We start from the raw sequence: 23197 nt of genomic DNA on the forward strand, positions 1-23197 counted from the left end.
TCTGCTGAAATAGCAAATAATGTGTCATTGTTACATAATGGAAGGTTCTGTATCTAATGTCAATAACCTGATTTATTACAGCGGCTTCTGATATGGGATCACGTAAACCATAGGATTTGTGGGGCCTAAGGTTTATACAACAATTTGTTCCTAGAACAAATCATATACAGTATGTTGGCAGTAACACCCCTTTCTATATCATAACCAGCGGGCACTGGTATCCTGCCCACAGTATTGAGTTCATTTCTATCTAATCTGAGATATTTGCCTGTCTGAACTGCCTCCTGATTAAGGAAGGTCAACCTAGGACAGTAGCAGGTCATGGAAAAATAGAAGGAACCTTTCATGATAGGTTTAGCTTATGTAGAAGAGAGTGGCTAAATATAATATATATATACCTTTTAATATCAGAGCAGACAATAAATTAACATCAGATCCCAGCCCAGCTCCCTAGATCTATATTAGAGTCCAGACCATATCCCATTATACATATCAGACCCCTATATAAATATTGGAGCCTAACCCAGATCCTAATATTAACATCAGACCCCCAGACCAGACCCCGATATTAATATTAGCCCCCAAGCCATATCCTTAGACTTCAGATCAGTTACAATTTTACTATCAGATCCCTTTAAGATCAGAGCCCAAACCAGATCTCTATATTAGAGGTTTTGTCCTATCACTACAAGTAGGACCCCCGGTTTGAGATCACAAGGTCTCTTGTACGCCCAAATGAATAGAGAAGCTGATTGCTCATGCACCTTCCTCTCCATGGCGCTAACAGAGATAGCATCGCAGTACTTCCATCAGTGCCATAAGTAGTCTGACCTGCTGCTCCCTTCACTTAGGTTACAATAGAACCTGTTCTTATGTTTTTTGAGGGTCTTTACATCCACATAGCAAGTTATCTCTTATCCTGTGCATAGGGGAACACCTGGAGTGACCAGATTTCCATTTTAATATTAGACCCCAGAGCAGATCCATATAATTTATATCAAACCCCAGACTAGTCCCCTTAATTAATATTATACCCCTAAATATAATTGGGGTGCTACATCTTCACTTCAAGTCGATACACTGCAGCTTGTCAGCATGTCCCGCATAAAGTAGATGGGGACTTCTCTAACTATACAGATTTGGTGCCGCACAGTCATCAATATTAAATTATTGGAAAATACCTTTAATATTAGTAACAAATAATTTAATCTGTGTGCGCTATATAAATAAAGAATTATTATTAAAATATCCCTCCCCATCTTCAGACTATGGATACTGATTAATATGAGTCCCAAGATTAGACTTCTGTATTCTTATAAATTCACAGATTAGAATAATCTATAATAACATCAAACCCCAGACCTCTAATCAAATTCACACCCACCAGAAAAACATAAAAACATCAGTATGTTTAGACCCCAGACCAGACTATATGTTTGGCTCTATAGTCAATCCTATTCATTTACATTGATTTGTTGCAGATTTGTATTTTATTAAACTGGGTGAGATCTATATCACTGTCGAGCATCTGACGGAGGCTAGAAATTAGGTGATTTCCCCTTAAAGGGGTGTTATAGGTGGGGAATCACTGCATGTAAACAGGTCGTCATTGGCAGTGGCTGCAGTTCTCTCCCTTCTACAGCAGGGGGCGTCATGGTGGGATGTGGCGTAGCCTGGTGTTACGCTGATTTGTCACATTATGTTTAGTGATTTCACAGCGCATAATACTAATGCGATGCTCTGCGGCGAGTCGTAGTCTCAGACGTAACATTCGCCTACGCCGCTCTTTACTCCTGTCTGCCAGCAACAAGTGGCAGCACCCTGCCGCCATGGAACAAAGGCTGGAACGCTCATACAACAGCGTCCCCTAGTGGCACAGAACACTCCCTGCTGCCATGATCATCCCCATGCAACAAAGACTGAACACTAATGCAAATTCCTAATTACTTTCTGTTACTCCCCATTTTTTTAACATCTCCATGAGATTTGGCGGAAATTCCTGTATACATTCAAACGCCGAAAATTCCCCAGTGCCCTAATAGTTCTCACAGGGGAGAGGGTTTGCAACAATTGTATCAAGTTTAGATATTCATCAGCAGATTGTTTGTAACAATGTATCAGCACAGGCCAAATGTATCAAGTTATTTTATAAATATGAAAGGCTTTTCTGCCTGATCTGCAATTACCATTATAATCTGAATAGTGGGGGCCAACACACCCACACCTCACCTGGAGCCATATGGAGACTGCAGCTCCACCATTCAAGTGCAAGGGAACAAAGCTGCAGTACTGCGGCACCACCACTGTACAGGACGGAGCTAGAGAGGGGCAAAGAAAGCAGTTGTCTATTCCCAGTATGAGGATAGTTCTATTATACACAATACATTATAGTTGGGGGCTGGGTACAAAATTGCATCCGGGCCCAAAGCTTTAAAAGACATCTACCAGCAGAATGAAAGACGGTATGCAAATGAGCCTGTGGGGCTCCAGGCTCCGTTAACACCTATGGAGCCTGGAGCCCCCCAGGCTCATTTGCATAGAGTCCTTCATCCTGGTAGTAGATTTCCTTTAAGTGACATCTGAGCTCATATTTCCAGCTCCATCCACTATATAGCCCCTGAATCCCGCCGGAACAGATGATCAGTTTGGGGGTCCAGAAATCCGCCCCACATATACCTAGATTTTCAGAAGTGCTAAGAAAATTCAGTGACAGGTAGCAGAGATCTTGTAAATGGTGAGGTATTGAAACACAAATATTTAAGAAAGTTATAAATCCACACTGAGTGTCATCTAACGCCCAGTCCAAATATCCAAGTATGTGCCCATCCCCCTAAACATTACTCATTAGTGGGCACCTACTGGAACCTGTACTATTATCTACTATTCCTATAATCATTCACAGCACATTGGAGAAGTGCACCCTCCTATCACACCCCGGTGCACACAGGGTAACCTATAGCTGTAAAGATGGTTAAAGATTGACTTAGTACCGATCAGTGTGTAGTCACAGTGTGCGGGGGAGTTATATATATGTATCAGATGGAGGTCCCATATTGGTACAGAATGATCAGGCTGTCGGATTCCAACCTGTCCAATCCTATTGTTCCTCCAGAAGAATCCCTCTTCACAATCAGACATTTATTCTCAATCCCACTAACAGTAGATACTTGTATTTAATGGAAAAATTCCTTTAAATTGACCATTGTATCAATTAATAGCAGGAAGAGCAGCTCTGAAGTAAAAAATTCTGCTCTCTAAACATGGTGCATCCAAAAACCCATTACTGAGTAGTCCTCCCTGCACTTCATGACTCTCTCTGTGGTCACTTGTCTTCATTGAGGAAGAAACGGCCACGTGACAGCCCAAATTATCCAGGTAACTGTAGCTGGCAGGGCATGCTGGGCATTGTAGTCCGAAAAGGAGAGCCTCAGACTGGGGAATACAGTACAGTGAGAGTCATGCACCCCCAGATAACCCTGTGGGTAAGACTGATAGCGAGTATCAGTGCTGATAATCTGTAATCTGTGACAATTTGACAGATTATGCTGCCAATAACAATCTGTCAGACATTAACGTGCTGCTTATCCACTATAGATATATAGTGAGAGGCCTGAGGCTGCACCAGTGAGAGATGCTGGTGACCACATGTACTTACTGTCATGTTTTACTGTATAACATATACAAAGTACCGCACATCCTACTAGCCAGCAGAAAATGTAGATGGTGCCAGCAGAGGCGGCAGAAGAAGTTCAGATTATACCGCTTAAAAGGACATCTACCACCAGGATGAAGGATTGTAAACCAAGCACTGACATCCTGGTGTGTGCCCCCTTATGGAAGCATCTGCTCTTCTTTTAGGTTCTTTTGTCCTGGTTTTTACAAAAAAAAAAATCCTAATCTTTCTATACCCTTGTTTTTAAGAAAAAAAAGGCTTTCAAATTATGCAAATGAGCCTGAGGGGCTCCAGGTTACAGAGATGTTAATAGAGTCTGGAGCCCCTCAGGCTTATTTGCATAATTTTAAAGCCTTTTTTTTTCTTAAAAACAAAGGTCTAGAAAGGTTAAGGAAAAGTAGTTCCAAACACCAGTATGTCAGTGTGCTTGGTTTACAATCCTTCATCCTGGTTGTAGATTCAAATTCAGACCACAGACTAAACCCCCTAAACAAATATAGACCTCCCTAAATGATTCATACCTCTAAATCTATACAGACTAAACTCCAAAATTACTTCAGACCTCGGACCAGACCCCTAAAAAAATCAATACATCACAGACAAGACCACCATAATGAATAAGACCCTTAAATATATACAGACCTCAGACAAAAAAAAATCCACACTCCTCAGATCAGACCCCTGAATAAAAAAGATTCCGGAGTAGAAAAATTTGATTCCAACCTCAAGACGGACCCGATAAAGAATTCAGACCCCAGATACCTAAATAAATGCAGACCCCAAAATTAATTAATTCCCCACAATCTAAAAACCAATCACCAAAATAAAATCAGACCCCATACCAGATCTTAGAATGAAGTTTACGATAGACCCTAAAATTAACCCCAGACTGGATTCTAATATTAATACTTAGCCCCACAATAAATCATACTGAAGCCCATCCCTCTATATAAATCCTAACCTCTCACCAGACCATAAACCAGATCCTTAATTTTATATATACCCAATATATTTGTAAAAGTGCTGATTGCAGACCCTTTTGGGGGGCAGCGGATTACTGCCGGTAGTACAGACTCGCCAAATGCTGGCAAGTCCATACTACCTGAAAAAACAATAGCATGGGCGCCTTTACAGCGCTGACGTAATTGATAGGCAGAGAGCTGCAGAACAGCGTGCCGGCGTGCAATGCTCTGCTGGACACAGGAGCACAGGGGTTGGAGTTAAGTAGAAGCTTTATTATTTTTGTGGATGTCAGCTGTATATACTATTACTACTGAGGGGGAGGCTGTATTTACCAGGTGGGCTGTGTAATACTGGGGGGAGGCTGTGTAATACTGGGGGGAGGCTGTGTAATACTGGGGGAGACTGTGTAATACTGGAGGGAGGCTGTGTAATACCGGAGGGAGGCTGTGTAATACTGGAGGGAGGCTGTGTAATACCGGAGGGAGGCTGTGTAATACCGGGGGGAGGCTGTGTAATACCGGGGGGAGGCTGTGTAATACCGGGGGGAGGCTGTGTATTACTGGGGGAGGCTGTGTAATACTGGGGTGAGGCTATGTAATACTGGGGGAGGCTGTGTTATACTGGGGAAGGCTGTGTAATACTGGGGGGAGGCTGTGTAATACTGAGGGAGGCTGTGTAATACTGGGGTGAGGCTGTGTAATACTCGGGGAGGCTGTGTATACTGGGGTGAGGCTGTGTAATACTGAGGGAGGCTGTGTAATACTGGGGTGAGGCTGTGTAATACTCGGGGAGGCTGTGTTATACTGGGGGAGGCTGTGTAATACTGGGGTGAGGCTGTGTAATACTGGGGTGAGGCTGTGTAATACTTGGGGAGGCTGTGTATTACTGGGGGAGGCTGTGTAATACTCGGGGAGGCTGTGTAATACTGGGGTGAGGCTGTGTAATACTGGGGGAGGCTGTGTAATACTGAGGTGAGGCTGTGTAATACTGGGGGGAGGCTGTGTAATACTGGGGGGAGGCTGTGTAATACTGGAGGGAGGCTGTGTAATACTGAGGTGAGGCTGTGTAATACTGGGGGGAGGCTGTGTAATACTGGGGGGAGGCTGTGTAATACTGGGGGGAGGCTGTGTAATACTGGAGGGAGGCTGTGTAATACTCAGGGAGGCTGTGTATACTGGGGTGAGGCTGTGTAATACTTGGAGCGGCTGTGTAATACTGAGGGAGGCTGTGTAATACTGAGGGAGGTTGTATACTACGGTAGGAGGGGAGCTGTTTATATTAGGGGGAGGCTATGTACTACTGGGGGATGCTGTGTGCTGCTGAGGTTGGCATAGTTCTATACGTTGTCTATGGGGGATCCGTATACAGGCAGTCCCCTACTTAAGGACACCCGACTTACAGACGAACCCTAGTTAAAGACGGACTCCTCTGCCCCCTGTGACCTCTGGTGAAGCTCTCTGGATGTTACTATAGTCCCAGGCTGCACTGATCAGCTGTAAGGTGTCTGTAATGAAGCTTTATTGATAATCCTTGGTCCAATTACAGCTAAAAATTTTGAAACTTCAATTGTTACTGGGGAAAAAAATTTTGTCTGGATCTACAATTATAAGATATACAGTTTCAACTTGCATACAAATTCAACTTAAGAACAAACCAATGGAACCTATCTTGTACGTAACCTCGGGACTGCCTGTATAGGGGCTGGATTTTAAGTAAACTGGGTGGCCTTATATGGAGTACTGTATATAATTAAATTTGGGAGTATTTATATGGGAGCTGTTATAAATAAATGTATTAAAAAAATATATATATATAAATAAAACCAGGTATGTATATAAATCTGGATGCTGAAGTTCTGGGGGCCTGATATACATAATAAATTGTGGATGCTGTAGATACTATAAATTATTTTGGACTATATAAAGAAAGTTTTATGTGGGGAATAGTGTGTTCAGTCATGTTGTGTATTTAGGAACAGACTCCATTATAATGTAAGTGACTGTGGTTTTTTTAGGGGCGCCGTCTGGAGTTGTGACATTTGACTGTGAACTTAGCAGGGATGAACCATGGCCGGCAGAAATCCTAAAGAAGTCCTCTTCCTGATGGAGAAGATCGGCCCCTGTAAGGTACTAGATACTAGATGTCTGTGTCTAATAGCTGACTAGTAATGTGTGAGGTATCATCATTGGGGGGTGCTATATAAATAAAGATTATTATTACACATAATAATAATAATAATAATAAATATATTAATAATATAACCAACATCACACTTATAGATTTATGAGGTCCTAGATTAGATTCTAACATTAATACAGACTTTTAGACCACCAGCCCCCTAAATAAATCCGTCACTAGACCATACCTCTATATAAATCCATACCTCTGACCTAACAGAGCCCTGAGTTCATTAGACCTCACATTATATCCCTGAGTTCATCAGACCTCACACTAGAGCCCTAAGTTTATCAGACCCCACACTAGAGCCCTAAGTTTATCAGACCCCACACTAGAGCCCTAAGTTTATCAGACCCCACACTAGAGCCCTAAGTTTATCAGACCCCACACTAGAGCCCTAAGTTTATCAGACCCCACACTAGAGCCCTAAGTTTATCAGACCCCACACTAGAGCCCTAAGTTTATCAGACCCCACACTAGAGCCCTAAGTTTATCAGACCCCACACTAGAGCCCTAAGTTTATCAGACCCCACACTAGAGCCCTAAGTTTATCAGACCCCACACTAGAGCCCTAAGTTTATCAGACCCCACACTAGAGCCCTAAGTTTATCTGACCCCACACTAGAGCCCTAAGTTTATCAGACCCCACACTAGAGCCCTAAGTTTATCAGACCCCACACTAGAGCCCTAAGTTTATCAGACCCCACACTAGACCCCTAAGTTTATCAGAACCCACACTAGACCCCTAAGTTTATCAGACCCCACACTAGACCCCTAAGTTCATCAGACCACAATCTAGTCACTGCTGTGTGTGTGCTTTGAAAAGTGGTCTGCAGCCCATCACTCCCTAGATGTTACAGACCTACTACTCCCATTATACACCCTGCCTCCTTCTCAGCACCATGGGAGTTGTAGTTCCCCAACAGCATTAAAGTTATAGATGGAAAATTTCTGCAGTACAAGTTCTGGAGCTGATGGCGCTGTAGTTGGTATAAAGTATTGATCCCATCATGCTGCAGATGACTGGAGCCGTAGTTGGTGGAGGAACATGTTGCAGATTACGTAACGCGGCAATGTTTGGTGAGAATATGGGTTAGGAATGCAGAAATACAGAAAAAATGTTCTATATTTAAGAGCCGGGCACAGATAAACCCAGCAGCTATTTTCTGCTAGAGCAGACGCCGGCCTGTGTTTACAGCGCCTGCGTGCAGGGAGCACAGGGTTAATAGATGACGTCCCCCTCCTGATGGCCATGGATTGGCCGCCCCATTGTCCCTATGTCAGCCCATGCTTGCTGCGGAATTTCCCTTCCCTATGAGTCATCTATACACCCTTCGAGTGCCAGAGGCCGCCGCCAAGCCATAGGCAAGAGCCAGGCTGCAAGAATACACCTGATTCAGGATAGCAAGGGTGCAGGCACAGGAGGAGGGGGTAGAGAGGAAAGTGAGGGAGGGGGCAGTGGAGAACCAGGAGGGGGGGGGGGGGGCTTGTTTTGCTCTGTTCCAGTTATGGGAAGTACAGTATGAACTGAGCACATAGTAAGGCGAGCAAGATCGAAAAACAAGACCCAAAAATCGACGCTGCCCAATAAGGAGACGTTCTAGCACATCCGAAAAATCTATACCGTATTCTAGGAAGAGAAGAACGCCCCTCTAAAAAAGTCAATCAAGAGGGGGCTTAAACCATCGGAGTGACGCGGACCCCCCCGAAAGTCTGGAAGTCGCCAGCGATGTCTAATGATATAGGCTGTGAGACCCCCAAAGTGCACGACAACCCGCAGCACACAGTCTATGTCCTGGTGGGATCCAGCGCTGACAGCATCCAGCTGCTCAGGTATGTGGCGTCAACTTTGTAGAAGCGCTGCCCCCCGATACTACGCAGATGTAGGGGCTAGGGATATAATTGGGTGGGGGCACTATATGGGTGTTATACGGATAGATAATGGCACCATTGTTGTTGGGGTCTGCACCTGGTGGCACAGTCTTGCCATTTGATATCATAGATCCTTGGGGGTAACGCGTGGGCATTGTATATGTTTGGAGGGGGGTATGGCTTGGAGAAATGGGGCAGCGCTGTTGGCGTTTGGAGCGAGCAGCCGGATGGAGCAATACTCGGCTTTTGCTTAGTCATTCAGAAAGAGGCGGCGGGTGAAAACACATGGGAATCTAGTGAAGCCGGGCATGGCATTCACAGGAAGGGTTAATCAATGGCCCTCACAAATCAGAGGCTTGTGTCAGCAATCCAGGGGTTAAATGCTAATCTGGGTGATAGGGTTAATTCTTATACATAAGACAAGGGAGAATGGCTGACATCAGCAGGACTGTGCCCACCACCCCCTCCTCTGCCTTGAAGTTGTGCAATCACCAAGAAACTCAGGCAAAGTCTGTGTTGTCACAGTGTGACGGACCCCCAAACAACATGCCGGCTAAGGGCCCCACAGTCGCCCTCTAGTCCCCGACTCATGAACTGCACTTTCAAAAAAAAAAAAAACACGCTATAGTGTAATGTGTAATGCGAGGGTTAAACTATTATACATAATCTGAAGGTTGAATTAAAGTAATTTGATAATGCCGCTGCATGCAATCTATTGTTCTCTGTTATCAGCCTTTTTAGGAACCTGTATATGTTGCGAATGTTGTTGCAGAAATTTGTGGGATGGAAAATCTGTTCCATTCATCGGTGTAAGGAGCATTTGCAGAAATTTCGGACTAAATCTACCCTGTGTGAGGATTTGCGTATACACCACATATCTGCAGCATGTCAGCTTTCCCAAGCAGATCCACAGCAGATCTCTTTCCACTCAATGGAAGTGGAGAAATTCTTTTTGAATTGCTGAAAACTGGAGTCACCTTGGATTTCTTGGATCTTCCAAACCAATGTGTACCCAATGTGGCAGCTTTTACACCTACCAGATTATAAAGTATTTCACTAATTTGAATACATAGGATACAATTTGAAACAAATATTAAAAAAATTGCATTAAAGTATCGCAATAGCCCACATTTATCAAAAACTGCACCATGTGCAGTTTGCCTCTGTAGTGTGCAGGGGGCGCCAAATTCATAATTTCTGGAGCACATTCTTCATGAATTCTTCATTCTGTTGGATTTTGCATGATAAATGTGGCGCATGGTCCAATTGTGCACCGGAACACCCATTTAAGTGCAGAATTTTGTGTCACTTCGCGGACATTTTATAAACACATGTGCAAGCAGTTTGCACTGAAAACATGTGCAAAGTCAGAGAGAAAACTGGCGCAGGGGCTTTAATATATGTAGGTCAATGGGGCATATTTATCATTAGACCAGCTCCTTGGGACAGTTTCATTTTGGAGTTCTGCTGCCCATCAGATTCATTCAAGTGGCTTTGGTCCTTTAATAAATGTTCTTATGGTCTATTTTCTGCCTGGGATTTTTTTTTTTTCAAAAAGTTCCAAAAAAGTCTCAAAATGCATAAAAAGTCTCAGCACATAGACCAGCAGGGGACTGGAGTGACTATGAGACTTTTTATGTGACTTTTTGCAAAAGTCTGAAGTCATGAATGTGGCTTTGCACAAGCAGTAGTTCTGTATGTTAAGGCCATATTAATGAAGAGGTGTAGTCCTAAGAGACTTTTTAGCTGTGAAAAGTCTCAAAAACCCTCAATGTGACTTTTTTTACGCCCAAAAAAATGCAGGAAAACCAATGATAAATACCCCTCCCCCATCACATCTGGATATAGGAATGCTGGTTGGGAGACTGGGCCAACGATGGTACTGGATTCCTCAGACTAGTGGAGGACGGCCTATTACTTGCTAGTCCAACAGTCCTATGTACTGCAGAGCATCGCACCTGACTCTAACACTGTATAAAATGCCTTTATTTATATAGCGCACACAGATTACACAGCGCTGCACAGAGCTTGTCAGATCAGTCCCTGTCCCCAATGGGGCTCACAATCTAATCAACCTACCAGTATGTTTTGTAGTGTGGGAGGAAACTAGAGGACCTGGAAAAAACCCACACAAACACGGAGAGAACATAAAAACTCTTTGCAGATGTTGACCCTGGGACTTTGGCTCTTCCAAAGTAATACCCCCATATCCGGTGGCCACTATCTTGTAGAAGTTACAGGATCCGTAAGGGGTACAGGAGGGTGCGCTGCCATATCATCACCTCAGTACAGAAATATGCGGGTAGTAGAGATAACGCAAGATGAGATAAATTTACATTACAATGTGGAAAGTCCATTTGGAGAGGTGATAGGACGGATCCTGTAGTACAGGAGAATGTTATTACGGGCTGTAAAATCTAATAGCGGTAAATGTAACATTGGGATAATAAATCACCAGGGAAAGTCTTAAAGGGACAGTGACGTGTTCATAGAAGCCCCTCCCCCATGGATGACATCATAGCGATCGCATAGTATGGATCTTTGATAGATGAGCAATAAGTAGGCCATAATGTTTCCTACATGAACTCCATTTACATCCAGAGTTGTATTCGAAATTCTTCAAACAAGATTTTGAAAGCAGCTTTGGGTGTGAGTAGAGTACACGGCAGTGTATGTGGATTGCAGAGTTTTGCAGACTGGCCATACTTGATCCTTTACATATGTTGGTTTATTAAGGAGAGGATATTTTGGGACAACGAATGTGAAACATTTGGAAGCGATTAATGAGTAGGACAAAAGAAATGTTTCATCTGGTATCGGGGGAAATACAAACTACAGGCAAAATGCAGGCCTGACACCAGTCTGGGGAGGGTAACAGACCCCCACCAAGATAATGGAGGTCCTACTGCTCATCACATATGGGCTTATAAAGATTAGGGGCTGATAACAGAGAACAATAGCCTGTATACAGTTACTGGACATAATATATACATAAGAGGTTCCCCTCCTCCGTTATTGTATTGTGTTGGGTTCAGCAGGAGGGCAGCACTGAGCATCCAGTTTCCCCGAGCAGGAAATCTGGGTCATACGCCAGGCCCGGACACTTCCTCCCATATTATTAGTAAGTGCCAATCACTAAGAGCTGACTCTAGTAAAACGAAAGTAGTCACTCGTAGCCACCAATCGGGTGACAGCTCTTATATGTCTCAGCTAGTCTGAAAAATAAAAGAAGGAGTTTGATTTGTTGCTCCACTTTCTGTATTACAGAGGTAAAGGGTAATCAAGAGTCTACTCCAGAGCAACCAATCAGGTTGCATCTTTTACTTAAAAAGGAGGAACTGGACAATGTGAGCTGGAAGCTGATTGGTTCCTACGCATAACTGCTCCACTTTCTGTATTACAGAGGTAAAGGGGATGTGTTTTTGATAGCAACCAATTAGATTGCAGCTTTTATTTAAAAACTAGGCAATGGAGAATAAAAGATGATAAGAGCTGATTGGTTGCTTTTGGTAACATGTCAACTCCTTTGTTTACATGTCAATAATCTAGTAATCTGTGACGGCTCTAACTAATCTGCTAGTGATGACCTGTCCTAAGGACGGGCCATCAATTTCTACTTTTCAACAACCCCTTTAAATATTATATTCAGTGCATAGTATGGCACCACCTGATGTTCAAAGTGTATAGCAATGTGCGCGTCCATCCATTGCTAGAAAACACACAACTCAGTCACTCTTCCCTCACAGTAAAGTACATTGCAGGACAGCCAATAAAATCAAGCTTTTGTCCTGCTTGTCAGGAGAGGAGCATCTGTGGTATAAGAGGGACTAATATTCAGCTATTTTAGTAGAGACCGGACGTGAAGGTAAATAAAGTATAAGGCAACCGAAGCAGAATAGCGAGTACGAGATATGTTAAATATTCATTGCCTAATTAATGGTTACATTTTGTTTTGTGGGTGGAGGGTCACTTTAAGAAGACGGGCAGAGTGTAATAATTAACCTCTCTTATTCCATCTCCTCCCAACAGTCTGAGCCCGATTTTGCCCGAGTCTGGGATTGTAGAAGACATTGACGTCGAGTGCGCACTAGAGCCAAGCGAGGAGCAGTTTTACCAGCTGAAGAGCCAGCCCATCCCTCCCAGGTGAGATATCAGATACAGGATGTGTCCATGCCTGACCCAGACACCGAGGAGGAATGCCTGACATCGCAGAAACGGTACAAGCGGACAACAGGAAGACGAGATAAGCAGCAGACATCCAGGACAAAAACAGCCACACTGATAATGGCCGGCACCATACAAGATAAGCCGCCACACACTCAGCAGTTTCCAGTGCCGCAACATTCCTCATACACAGCAACTTAAAGGAACACTACATAAAGACATTGCGTCATGCCTACAGTAGTCACCAAGAGGGGAGGGGCTGTGGAGCAGTTCAATGCAGAGTGCTCTTGCACAGCAGTGTGAGGAACACGCCCCTGAATCTACAATCATGGAATATAAATCCCATATATCACAGTCCTGCTGCTACTAACAACATACACAGATGTATGATATGTCTTTAGGGACAATACCCAACACCGGCTTCGGACTACATGGTCACACCTGATACTTTAGTTATGCAGCTATTCCTCTTTACTATTCGATCCACTTGTATTCTGAACCACGATTAGCTCATATATATTATTTATTTTTGTCAGCAAGTTTGCTCCCCCCCCTTACAGTTATAAAGTAGTGTACAGCAGTGGCGTAACTTGAATCTGCAGGGCCCCAGTGCAAAGTCTGTGCCAGGCCCACTGACTATAATGTATGTTTTATCATACTAGTCTTCTCATATGGGAAAGTGACATCTTATGGGCCCCTAAGCCTCCTGGGCCCGGTTTCGATCGCACCCTCTGCACCCCCTCAAGTTACGCCCCTGGTGTACAGCCATCTTTAGTTAGCCGTAGACTCCTGACCTTGTGTGTTTTTGCGGTTCCTATAGCAATTGTGGAATGTTGCACCATTGTGCAATGCACTTCCAATAAAGGGAAGTTTGCCCAATTCACTCAATTGTGAAATTTGCTACAACTCAAGTCACATTTGCACTTATCTTTAGTGAGATGCACTTCTCATCATGTATACTGATCTGCAATTATTGCACCATACATACAATAAGCTTGTACAAGAAAAAGAAGTGTGCCATATATAAGCAAAAAAATAAAAAGAACAATCTTTATTTCAAATACAGACAAAAGACAGATACATGTACATTCTAAAAGTAATTTAAAAAGTACAAATATGAAATATGCACACAACAAAACTGGAAACACCACCCCTAGACCTGGACATAAAACCGTCTGGTAGTTGCAAATAATCATAATAGATCACAGGGAAATATTGTATAGGATGTACCCATCCCAGGTATGCAGTGGCGTAACTAGAAGCTGATGGGCCCCAGTGCAGTCTGTGCCAGGCCCCCGACTATAATGTATGGTTTATAGTAATAGTCTTCTCATATGGGAAAGTGACACCATAAGGGCCCCCTAAACCTCTGCACCCCTTCAAGTTACGCCCCTGCAGGTATGCAGTAAGAAGATCTCCTTTTCGATAAGTAGCCACATGAGTCAGTGTCAAGAGAGATATAAAATCATTCAAGAACCCAACATAACACATAATAACAGATGAAATTCCTATAAAAGGTGCACTATACATACAGTCAAAGATAAGGCGCAGTGATATACTGCACTGATGAGAGTCGGAGGTAGTTTTTAATCCATCACTTCCTATACGGCTTTATTCACATTACAGTACAGAGTCATCACTTTTTACGTCATGGGCTATTGTGAAACTGGCCTAAGACTGCAGACAGTACAAGATATTGACTTTAGAAACATGTATGTTATCAGTAACAGGATTGTTAAAAATTGATTTATGTTCTGGGGCATGTCCTGGCACTGCTGTGCTCTCTGCAGTGTGAAGACACACCCTCAGGGCACTTGGAACAGCTAGAACCTTGGGATATAAATCCATATTTCACAGTCCTGCTGCTACTAACAACATACACAGAGGTCTGATAACGCATTGCTCCAGGGACAATACCTCACACTGCTGGCAGAGCCCTGTCTTGTGCTGTATACTGTAGTTATACTTGCTCCTCTGTCTTTTTCCCCATATTTAGAAGCACAAGCCTACCAGGGAGTGGATTATATGCCAGTAATCAGTAAATTATATGTATTGTATATTCTATATGTACTCCTAATGACTCCTGTGTGGTAGGAGCCAATGCTGGACCTTAGAATTGGGTGTAGACCCTGCAGTAGGAGACATGTCCTTCCAATGCTATAGATCACAACCAGGGAAATCACAGCAGAAAGTACCTAATATTACTGAATGGATCCGGTCTTAATCCCCCTCTTATTCTCTCCTAACAGTCAGAGCCCGGCGCAGTCCCCTCCATCCTCCTTCCAGACACAGAGCACAATGTCTTCACGTATCCTACTCCGGCAGCAGCTGATGAGGGCTCAGGCCCAGGAGCAGGAGAGGCGAGAACAAGAGCAAAACGCCCAGATCGCTGCACCATCCACACCGGCCATCAGTGTCAGTAATGCTAGCCGGCCCACCCCCGCACAGGTGCCCCTGGAGGTCTTAAAGGTAAGTGGGTATAACTACTTCCATGTAATGATAGTGTATTCTTACTTATAATATATTGGAAGAAGATTCTGTGTAGCGGCAGAAGAACAGTTAGTAGTATATTGGGGTAGGTGCACATTATTATTCACGATTAGTAGTTGAATACAGCTGTAGGTGTGTAGTTAGTAGTAGTATGCAGCAGTAGGTATGTAGTAAGTAGTAGTTTACAGTGGTAGGTGTGTAGTTAGTAGTAGTATAATTGCTGTAGGTGCATAGTTAGTAGTACTAGTATATAGTGGCAGGAGCATAGATAGTAGTAGAATATGCAGTCAGGAACACAGTAAGTAGTAGCATATAGTGGCAGGAGCACAGTCAGCACAGTATATTGCGGCAGGAGCACAGTTAGTAGTAGTATATAGCGTCAGGAGCACAGTAAGTAGTAGTATATAGCGTCAGGAGCACAGTAATTAGTAGTATATAGCGTCAGGAGCACAGTAATTAGTAGTATATAGCGTCAGGAGCACAGTAATTAGTAGTATATAGCGTCAGGAGCACAGTTAGTAGTAGTATATAGCGTCAGGAGCACAGTTAGTAGTAGTATATAGCGTCAGGAGCACAGTTAGTAGTAGTATATAGCGGTAGGTGCACAGTTAGTAGTAGTATATAGCGGTAGGTGCACAGTTAGTAGTAGTATATAGTGTCAGGAGCACAGTAAGTTGTAGTATATAGTGTCAGGAGCACAGTAAGTTGTAGTATATAGTGTCAGGAGCACAGTAAGTTGTAGTATATAGTGTCAGGAGCACAGTAAGTTGTAGTATATAGTGTCAGGAGCACAGTAAGTAGTAGTATATAGTGTCAGGAGCACAGTAAGTAGTAGTATATAGTGTCAGGAGCACAGTAAGTAGTAGTATATAGTGTCAGGAGCACAGTAAGTAGTAGTATATAGTGTCAGGAGCACAGTAAGTAGTAGTATATAGTGTCAGGAGCACAGTAAGTAGTAGTATATAGTGTCAGGAGCACAGTAAGTAGTAGTATATAGTGTCAGGAGCACAGTAAGTAGTAGTATATAGTGTCAGGAGCACAGAAAGTAGTAGTATATAGTGTCAGGAGCACAGTAAGTAGTAGTATATAGTGTCAGGAGCACAGTAAGTAGTAGTATATAGTGTCAGGAGCACAGTAAGTAGTAGTATATAGTGTCAGGAGCACAGTAAGTAGTAGTATATAGCGTCAGGAGCACAGTAAGTAGTAGTATATAGCGTCAGGAGCACAGTAAGTAGTAGTATATATCGGCAGGAAAAGTTGTGAATGTGCTGCTGCTTGTCATTTGTTGCGCTCGGTTTACAACTAAAATCCCAGTGTGTATTTCACTTATGCTTAGTAATGCTAATAAATAGCGGCTCAGTGATGTCATCCCCGGAGAATGAGGTCATGTGTTACCTGGACTGATAATAAACCTCCATTTCTGGTGTTTTTCAGGTTCAGACACATTTAGAAAATCCGACAAAGTATCACATTCAGCAGTCTCAGAGGCAGCAGGTCAAACAGTATCTGTCCACCACCATGGGGACCAAGATGCCCCTGCACACCTCTGCCCCGACTACCACCACCATTAACCCTGCCGGAGCATCACCGCATCCTGAGCAGGCATTGCTCCCTACAGCCAGCAGCGCTCCCAACAGTCCCCTAGCCATGCTGAACATAGGCTCCAATTCAGAGAAAGAGGTAATTCTATATGTATGTATGTATAGCCCACATATGGCCCCCCAATCCTCTATTTATAGCCTCACATATGGTCTCCATTCCTTTGTGTATAGCCCACATATGGGCCCCCATTCCTCTATGTATAGCTATACATATGGTCCCCCCTTCTGCATCGTATAGCTACACATATGGTCCCCCCTTCCTCTACGTATAGCCCCACATATGGGCCCCCCTTCCTCATTGTATAGCTACACATGTTTCCCACTTCGTCTTTGTATAGCCTCAAATATGGTCCCCCTCTCTTTATGTATAGCCTCACACATGGCCCCCTATACCTCTATGTATAGCCCCACATATAGTCCCCACTTCCTTTATGTATAGCCCCACATAAGGCACCTCCTTCCTTTATGTATAGCCTCACATATGTTCCCCCTTCCTTTATGTAAAGCCCCACATAAGGCCCCTCCTTCCTTTATGTATAGCCTCACATAAGGCCCCTCCTTCCTTTATGTATAGCCACACATGGTAAAGCTGATATTTCCATTGATAATGTACTCTCCTACTAACAGTTTTTATTCATGATGTTAGATTGATGATGTCATCGATGAGATCATAAGCTTGGAGTCTAGCCTCAATGATGAATTTATGGGATATGTGGAAAGAGGGAACCTACCCAGCACAGTAAGTGATATCCAGTATTATTTTAGTTATGGTATTTGGTAAATTAAGGGGTGGTTGGAATAGGGACTTTCTTGGCTACTGGAAGGACCTGTATGTATAGGACACATGATATGTATAAACACAATCATATCTCTTCAGCTCCCTGTATCCGCAAACCTCCTGGATATGTACTGCGCCTCTGGACTGACCACGCAGGCCATCACTGCGAGCAACTCCTGCCCGGCCGACCTGCCCAACATCAAGAAGGAATATTCAGGTGAGACATTAGCTGTATACTGAGCCTGGGTGGTGTGCAAGAGATGGCAGAAAGAAACTCACCAATATTTCATCCTCCTCCTCCACAGACCACGAAGCAAAAGTAATGATGAAGGAGCGGCAGAAGAAAGATAACCACAATCTAAGTAAGTAGTCAATGGGGTGTATGCAACTATTTCATTTTCAGGTTGTTCAAACCCATGGTACAGGGCAGGAGAGATACTGTTTTCTCTGCCCTTTTTCCGGCAGGAGAGACACTGTTTTCCCTGCCCTTTTTTCCGGCAGGAGAGACACTGTTTTCCCTGCCCTTTTTTCCGGCAGGAGAGACACTGTTTTCCCTGCCCTTTTTTCCGGCAGGAGAGACACTGCTTTCCCTGCACTTTTTCCAGCAGGAGAGACACTGCTTTCCCTGCACTTTTTCCAGCAGGAGAGACACTGCTTTCCCTGCACTTTTTCCAGCAGGAGAGACACTGCTTTCCCTGCACTTTTTCCGGCAGGAGAGACACTGCTTTCCCTGCACTTTTTCCGGCAGGAGAGACACTGCTTTCCCTGCACTTTTTCCGGCAGGAGAGACACTGCTTTCCCTGCACTTTTTCCGGCAGGAGAGACACTGCTTTCCCTGCACTTTTTCCGGCAGGAGAGACACTGCTTACCCTGCACTTTTTCCGGCAGGAGAGACACTGCTTTCCCTGCACTTTTCCGGCAGGAGAGACGCTGCTTTCTCTGCGCTTTTTCCGGCAGGAGAGACACTGCTTTCTCTGCGCTTTTTCCGGGAGGAGAGACGCTGCTTTCCCTGCGCTTCTTCCGGCAGGAGAGACACTGCTTTCCCTGCACTTTTTCCGGCAGGAGAGACGCTGTTTTCTCTGCGCTTTTTCCGGGAGGAGAGACGCTGCTTTCCCTGCGCTTCTTCCGGCAGGAGAGATACTTGATTCCCTGTGCTTTTTCCGGGAGAAGAGACACTGCTTTCCCTACACCAATTCCTGTATTCCCTGCACTCCTTCCTGTATTCCCTGCGCTTTACCCCTTTACAGGAAACCCCCCAACAGGAAACACTTTATTTCTTGCATTTCCTACAAAGGAGCAGAATAGCAGCTGTGAAAAGTATGTTCAGCGCTTGTACATGACCCCACATTTGTGCTTCTGTCTGTCTTCATCCCCATATCAGACCAGCAGCCCCTGCCTTCTGCGGGTTCCTGCCCTTCACTAACTTCTCTATTTTTTCACATGATCTTTACACTTTACATCATCGTCTGCTGGAGGTTCCTTTGATAGAAATATCTGCAGCCACTTGGGGTCGGTAAGGTTGCGGTGTAGGAAATAAAAATCGAAACAAAAGGACCTTGTCAATAGAAACAACACCCAAACTGGCCGGACCGGCTGGGCCGGCATTCTTGGAGGATAAGGGAATATCTTCCAGGCCTGGAGCTGCAGATGATCTGCCCGTACATGTAGCACTAACAACAGAGCCAAACCAGCACACAAGCTGCTCTCCTCCCCGATATATAATATGCAGGCTCCATATATCCTAATGACAGGGTGACACATGGAGGCGTCTGACCATTGAGCAACCATAGCAGCCAATAAGATCTCAGTCCTGATGGTGTAACTTCTCCTAATTTGATGACTTCTTGTCTTTTGCAGTTGAACGACGTAGAAGATTCAACATCAATGATCGAATCAAAGAACTTGGGATGCTCATCCCCAAATCCAGTGACCCGTAAGTGAGACTTCTATGACTTTCATAGTGGTATAAAATGGGATTTTCCATAGGATAAGGTTCCCCCATCGATCAAGAACTGGGGGCTGGTGTAGCCTGTCCAGAAAAAGCAATGGTCGCACAGGTGGACTGCCACTCAGTTCATCTTAATGGGTTTGGAGATATGATCAGTGGGGGTCTTAGGATCAATGGGGGTCCTAGTGGAATGACCTCTCCAGCACACAAACTCTAATGTCCTCAGCTATGGATCCTTTTAGACGTAACTTTGAAATATATAAAGATATCTGGATATCTCTTGTGTCATTGCTTATGTGCCCCGTCTCTTCACCCCCAACAGGGAGCTGCGTTGGAACAAAGGCACCATCTTAAAGGCCTCCGTAGAGTACATCCGAAAGCTGCAGAAAGACCAGCAGAGAGTGCGCGAGCTGGAGGGCAGGCAGCGCAAGCTGGAGCACATGAACCAGAGCCTGCTGCTGCGTGTGCAGGTAACCTATACATCCTATACGAGGCTCCCCATACACAGGTATGTGTATGTCCATGCATCACTGATCAATCCTGAAATATTATCTTGCAGGAGCTGGAAATGCAGGCTCAGATACAAGGGATTACAACCGTTCAACCCTCCACAATGTCCACAGAGGTTCCCAAGTCAATGTCCAACATTATGTCCCGGTTTGGTGCCCAGCCCCCACATCTCCCAGACCCCTCCACCCTGGACCTGGGCACTCTTCACTTCTCAGACCAGCTGAATGACTTGGTTGACGAGAGCCTGACTTTCCATCTGACCGGGGACTCGGCCATTGCAGACATTCTCATGGATGATGTGATATCGCCCCTCGGAGGAGACCCTCTCCTGTCTTCTGTCTCTCCAGGAGCATCGAAGACCAGCAGCCCCCACAGCAGCTTCAGCATGGAGGAGGATTCTTGATCAGTCCCTAGATGTTGGACTTTAACAGTCGGACTCCTTTAGTACTTTTCTGTCGAGTCTCAACAAGAAATCCCAATCCATATCCCTTCCTGGCGGCCAGGCGTATTCCTTCAAGTCTCTCCTGGAATGACCCTCATCTTATTTCTCACCCTGTGGTGAGGTTTGGTTTCTCAAATATTCCTAACAGCTTGGTGAGGAGGGGGCATGGGCACGCGGAGACCTTGTAGTGAAGACTGATAGTTGCTTCTAAAATCTTTATCACATCAGAGCCAGTTTATGTAACCCCCCGCCCAAATATAAGACATCAGCACAATGTATAGAAAGGAGCCGGGAACATGGCGGATGATGAGTATGGATCCGGGAGTCACTGGCGGAGGGCGTGATACGCACAATGATGTCTGGGGATGAATGCAGGTCATGTTGGCATCTTACTAGGGGTAGAATGGAGACTGGCACACAAGAGGGTGACAGAGTGAATGCTCAGCTTGGTATACAGTATGGCGTATGATAGTAAACAGTGGGCATGGTGGCATGTTGGTGCACAGAGGACATAGGAAGTGTCTTGCTGAGACATAGAATATGAAAGGGCATTATGTAGCAGGTGGCATCTTAAAAGTGGGTATGATGGTACCCGGTGGCAATCCCTTGTTTCTCTGGGGTACAGAACACTCCACGTCATCTGCCCACAGTACCCACAGGATGCCCTGTACCCGCTCTAAGCATTTCACAAAATGCTTTTCATACTTTAATAGACAGAAGCGCTGATCTGGATGATCTAGGGAAGACAAAACAAATGTTATTTTTGTCAAGACCCTGCAGATGTGACTACATGACGGATGCGACGTGGCTATGTAGATGTATTGAGGTTGCTGCAGCTCACTTTACACCCATGGGTGGCGATGTGATGGCATTCAGTGGGTATTAGGTCATTTACTCTGACAACACATTTCATAGATGTGAGACTTGTTGTCAGATACATTTTGGACATTAGATGAGTGATAGATTCTCTGGATCTGCCCCTATCACATGTTCGGGGTGGGCTCTATTCACACTCCATTACTGAGCCCATGGGGGGGCGTCACATTATAAGGTGTGGTATGAGAGCAGCACTTATGTGTATGAGTGTATGTGGATGATGGGAGTGCTCAGATGATGGGTGTATGGGTGATGAGTGATATACAGGGGGCTCTGGGGGTGCAAATAACGGACAGTGAGAATATTGCGGGTGCAGGTCTCCCCATTTCCTCGCTGAGAATGTTTCTATATAGAGATTTATGTTATGTGTTTTATATACTACAGTCTACTAAATGTTACTCTATACTTTAAATAAAACATTTTACACACTACACCCTGGCTGGCCGCATGCTTCTGCTGATGTAAAGGGTTAATGGTGGGCAGCGGGCACAATGCATTTAGGATGGCAAAGTCACACGTGGTCCTGGGGCTGAGGGGGTCTATGGAGAACATGACTATTTGGATGGACTATGAGAGCAGTGCATAGCGCCCTCTAGTCATTACAGCTGCAACTGCACGTGTTTATTTTCAGTAAATGCAAATGATATATGCAAGACTCAATCTGATCTTACATCTTAATCTGGAATTATGTGGATTTTTCATTTTGTAAGGAAACATATGCAAAGAAAACTTTAAGAACCACCACCACCAGATCCCCCATATGTACAGACCAGAGCTACATGCAAACCCTAGCTTGACCCTCTATCTATGCAAACAATCACTGAATACAAACCCCAAACAAGTAGAACCCCCTGTGTATAGACACCTGATGTGATCAATTAATACATAGACCCCAGACTGGTTCCTCAGTGTACAGACCCCAGACTGATCCATATATATATATATACACACACCAGCCTGGTTCCTCTGTATATGGACCCCAGACCATTCCGTATATGGGGTCCATATACAGAGGAACCAGGCGGGTGTATATATATATATGGACCGGTCTGTGGTCTGTATACAGGGGCACCAGTATAGTAAAGTGTGTCTGCCAGTGGTCTGATGTCCATATACTGGGAGGACCGTTCTGATAGATGTGTGTGTGTGTATCACACACACACACACCAGCCCCCCATGTATACAGACACCCAAGCAGATCAGCCTTCTTTTTACAGATCGCTTGTTTTAAAGGACCCCAGGCCTTTTGACCGCTGACAGACCCCAGACCAGATGCTCCGCTTCTCGACACTTCTCCTTCTCATGTTCCACCAGTTCAAGCTTGATGTCAGACACTGAGATGAATAGATAAGGGTTTATATAAATTATTATAGCAGCAGACAAATAAGGGCCACTAGTAGTAAGTGGTAAAAGTTTATAAGACTTAGCCAAACTTTTTTGTGTCTCCATTAGATGTCGATAACTGCACATGAATTTATTATTGAGTGCAATGGTAGAAATCCTTGTGCACTGAGCGCCCCCTAGTGATAGATGCAGGAAGGCAGACTTCTCCCTATAGCTGGGTATTCACTCCTGTGAGGTTTGTTGTAGGCGGGGCTGGAGTTATAGACGCGATAAAATGAATCAACTCTTACTCCACAAACATATAATAATAAAATAAAATAAATTATATAAATTATGACATTTCCTTTGAATGTTTATT

At 44.4% G+C, this 23197-nt stretch overlaps 1 protein-coding gene across 1 annotated transcript; it reads left to right on the plus strand.

Annotated features, from left to right (window-relative positions):
* The first annotated feature begins 8295 nt into the window (after positions 1 to 8295).
* TFE3 (transcription factor binding to IGHM enhancer 3) lies at positions 8296 to 21926 on the plus strand. The gene is made up of 10 exons (XM_072124924.1): positions 8296 to 8647; positions 12716 to 12829; positions 15100 to 15319; positions 16775 to 17020; positions 17588 to 17680; positions 17819 to 17936; positions 18025 to 18081; positions 19577 to 19652; positions 19990 to 20137; positions 20227 to 21926. The coding sequence occupies exons 1-10, from the start codon at positions 8544 to 8546 to the stop codon at positions 20578 to 20580; spliced, it is 1530 nt and encodes a 509-aa protein (XP_071981025.1). The 5' UTR covers positions 8296 to 8543; the 3' UTR covers positions 20581 to 21926.
* The last annotated feature ends 1271 nt before the right edge of the window (positions 21927 to 23197 follow it).

This window comes from Engystomops pustulosus, chromosome 9, assembly GCF_040894005.1.
Source record: "Engystomops pustulosus chromosome 9, aEngPut4.maternal, whole genome shotgun sequence".
Classification (NCBI taxonomy): domain Eukaryota; kingdom Metazoa; phylum Chordata; class Amphibia; order Anura; family Leptodactylidae; genus Engystomops; species Engystomops pustulosus.

Excerpts from the sequence above, each read along its gene's own strand:
- TFE3 (XM_072124924.1), top strand. The coding sequence starts at position 8,544 with ATGTCTAATGATATAGGCTGTGAGACCCCCAAAGTGCACGACAACCCG. Across the intron at positions 17,681-17,818 it reads GAGGGAACCTACCCAGCACA|CTCCCTGTATCCGCAAACCT; the intron begins GTAAGTGATATC and ends ATATCTCTTCAG. Across the intron at positions 18,082-19,576 it reads GAAAGATAACCACAATCTAA|TTGAACGACGTAGAAGATTC; the intron begins GTAAGTAGTCAA and ends TGTCTTTTGCAG.